The sequence below is a fragment of the Capra hircus genome, chromosome 5 (genome assembly GCF_001704415.2).
Source record: "Capra hircus breed San Clemente chromosome 5, ASM170441v1, whole genome shotgun sequence".
In the NCBI taxonomy this organism is placed as follows: domain Eukaryota; kingdom Metazoa; phylum Chordata; class Mammalia; order Artiodactyla; family Bovidae; genus Capra; species Capra hircus.
In genome coordinates, this window is record NC_030812.1 from 10,069,938 (window position 1) to 10,073,074 (window position 3,137).

Below are 3,137 nucleotides of genomic sequence, written 5' to 3' on the forward strand. Positions count from 1 at the left end.
TGGATTTCCTTCGTTCCTTTTGTCTGTGACACCCTCTAAGTGTCCCTTGGTTTAGGTAATCTAAAGAGTACAAGTAAGCGGATTGGGGAGCCATCACCTCCGCCCCAGCAGAAACGCAGTAAAACCATTAGCGTCAAAAGGGGCAGTAAACAGCAAACTGTCTCTAGAGAAAAGGCGGAGGTTTGCCCAGACAGCCCTGGCGGGGGTTGCGGTGGGATATGCTAATAGTGCGGGGCCACAGGGGCCGGCCTCCCTCCCCCAAGAATATATAAAGAGCCCCAGCCCCAGAGCGGCAGACCCAGGCCGCCAGGCGTCTGCCCTTGTTAATTACCAGAGACACGGACCAGGGAGCTCGGCCCGGGATTTCCCGGCCCTCAGCGGCGCCAGGCTCCGGTGTCTCCCCTATCTATCTCGCCGCTGTCCAGGCCCACCCCTGCCTCTCTGCAGACGATGGACATGATGGACGGCTGCCAGTTCTCGCCCTCTGAGTACTTCTACGACGGCTCCTGCATCCCATCCCCCGAGGGCGAGTTCGGGGACGAGTTTGAGCCGCGAGTGGCTGCTTTCGGGGCTCACAAGGCAGACCTGCAAGGCTCAGACGAGGACGAGCACGTGCGAGCACCCACGGGCCACCACCAAGCCGGCCACTGCCTCATGTGGGCCTGCAAAGCATGCAAGAGGAAGTCCACCACCATGGATCGGCGGAAGGCGGCCACCATGCGCGAGCGGAGACGCCTGAAGAAGGTCAACCAGGCTTTCGACACGCTCAAGCGGTGCACCACGACCAACCCTAACCAGAGGCTGCCCAAGGTGGAGATCCTCAGGAATGCCATCCGCTACATTGAGAGCCTGCAGGAGCTGCTAAGGGAACAGGTGGAGAACTACTATAGCCTGCCAGGGCAGAACTGTTCTGAGCCCACCAGCCCCACCTCAAGTTGCTCTGATGGCATGGTAAGAGATGGCTCTGTACCTGCTAGGGCTTTCCCAACTTTTACAAAAATCCTTACATCTCATTTAGACCAGGTGTAGCAACCAGATATTCAGTGGTTACTGGTGGATAGTTGGGTATTGGGGGGTGGGGCAGGGCCCGCCACATTTAGAAGAGAAGAGAGATGCCACATTTGGACCGATGCCAGCACACAGACAGCTGTTGAACAGGATTTTGTCTTGACTTCCTACCTACTCTAGGTGCACACTGAAGGAGCAGGTTGTCACTTGAGATAGCTGGCTGTGAATGATCAGTCAGATGTTTCCTCCATTACTCAGTTTATTTCCAGTATATTGCCTTCTCCAATATACTGCCAGTGGACCTTGACATACACTAACATCTAAAGGCAACTGTCTGAGGCCTCCACTGCCCCACGGTTTGTAACTGAAGGGAGAAACAGAAAGAAACGCCTGCATGGCCCCAGCCCCTACTCTGCTGATGCCTGGCTGAAAGTTGTTCGTGCATTCTTTTCAGAGGGCGTTTGCTCCAACGCTGCCAGGTTTTAATGTGTTTCTGCCTTGGGAAAGTGTTCTCTCTCTGAATTAGTGTGGCTTCCTTTTACTCCAATCCATTTTTCATGGTTAACCCAGTGTACACTGCTGCTGAATTCCACCCTCTTCTTTCTGCTGCCTCTCTCCTCTTCTCCAAGCACAGAGATTGACCTCAGTGCCCTTGCGATTGGTGAGGCTAGCCCTTCCTAAATCAAGGCAATAAAGGTGATTGAGAGTGGTCAGTTTATGGAGCTGGTGGGCAAGCACTGCCTCACCTGAGATCAGAGCACCTTTTGCCAAGACCTGAAAACAAACGCCTTCTTCTGTGTCTTTTATTATAGCCGGAATGTAACAGCCCTATCTGGTCCAGAAAGAGCAGCAGTTTTGACAGCGTCTACTGTCCTGATGTACCAAATGGTAAGAACCAATGACTTCAGAGGAGTTTAAAGACCAGTCCAACTTCAGAATTTAGCCTATCAAAGTAGAGTCTGTTCTTCCATGCAGTACTGGGAAGAGAACAGAATGGTATTTATGGGGGTTTTGGCAGGGCAAAATAAACGCATATCTTCTGCTCAAAATCCTCCTAACAGATACATCCATGCACATACACACAGACGTGCGCTTTTGCTTGAAATATTACCCAGGTGCTTCTCCACTCCCCAGCTTCATCCCCATGAATTGCTAGATATTTGTTGCAAATTTCTACCAGGCTTTCTGTGACCACCTGACCTATGGGTTTCGAAGGAGCTGACCTGCAGTTTAAGCGGCAGCATAAGCAAGGATTTTTTTTTTTTTTTTTAATGGTTTTCTCCTTGTGTCCTTAGTATATGCCACGGATAAAAGCTCCTTATCCAGCTTGGATTGCTTATCCAGCATAGTGGATCGGATCACCAACTCAGAGCAACCTGGATTGCCTCTCCAGGATCCAGCCTCTCTCTCCCCAGTTGCCAGCACTGATTCTCAGCCTGCAACTCCAGGGGCCTCTAGTTCCAGGCTCATTTATCATGTGCTATGAACTAAAAGTCTAGATCAGTTCTGCCAGAAGGCCTATTACACAGGAGGAAGGAGGCACCAAAAATCCAAAAGCAAGACAACCTGTATATAACCATTTCTGTTCTGTTGTAAATTTGTAAATATTATCTTGCCACTTTATAAGAAAGTGTATTTAAAAAGTCACTATTGCAATTTATACTTTCTTTTTTTCTTCTTTTCCTTGATCTTTGCTTTAGATATATAGTTCCAATGATATTATTTCTTATAGGGGCCGTTCATCAAAGGTAGTTTGTTGCAATGCTTAACTTATATATTTTTATAAATATTGCTTCTCAAAATATTACCTCTGATGTTTAGTGCTTTATTTTTTTTTCTTTAAAACATTAGAATAGATGTAAATCAGTTATAGGGGAGTTTTAAATATATTTAACTGTTTTGCTTTTTCTCTTTAATCCTTTGATTTATATTGTGTTAAATAAAATATAACAATACTGCCTAATGGTATATATTTTAACATTTGCTTATAAGAAATACATTTTTAATCTAGGCACAAAATAGTACTTTGTGGATGATTTCAAGATATAAGAGATTTTTGGAAACTCCACCATAAATAAAATTGTTTAAGTGAAGAAATATTTTGGTTTATGACTTTGTTAAAAGAACCC

The 3,137-nt window shown here is 46.7% G+C and overlaps 1 protein-coding gene across 1 annotated transcript; it reads left to right on the forward strand.

The window, feature by feature from the left end:
• On the forward strand, nucleotides 313–2,547 carry MYF5 (myogenic factor 5). The gene is given in 3 exon segments (NM_001287037.1): nucleotides 313–951; nucleotides 1,821–1,896; nucleotides 2,304–2,547. Coding segments are annotated over 3 exon segments (768 nt in total). The 5' UTR covers nucleotides 313–450; the 3' UTR covers nucleotides 2,495–2,547.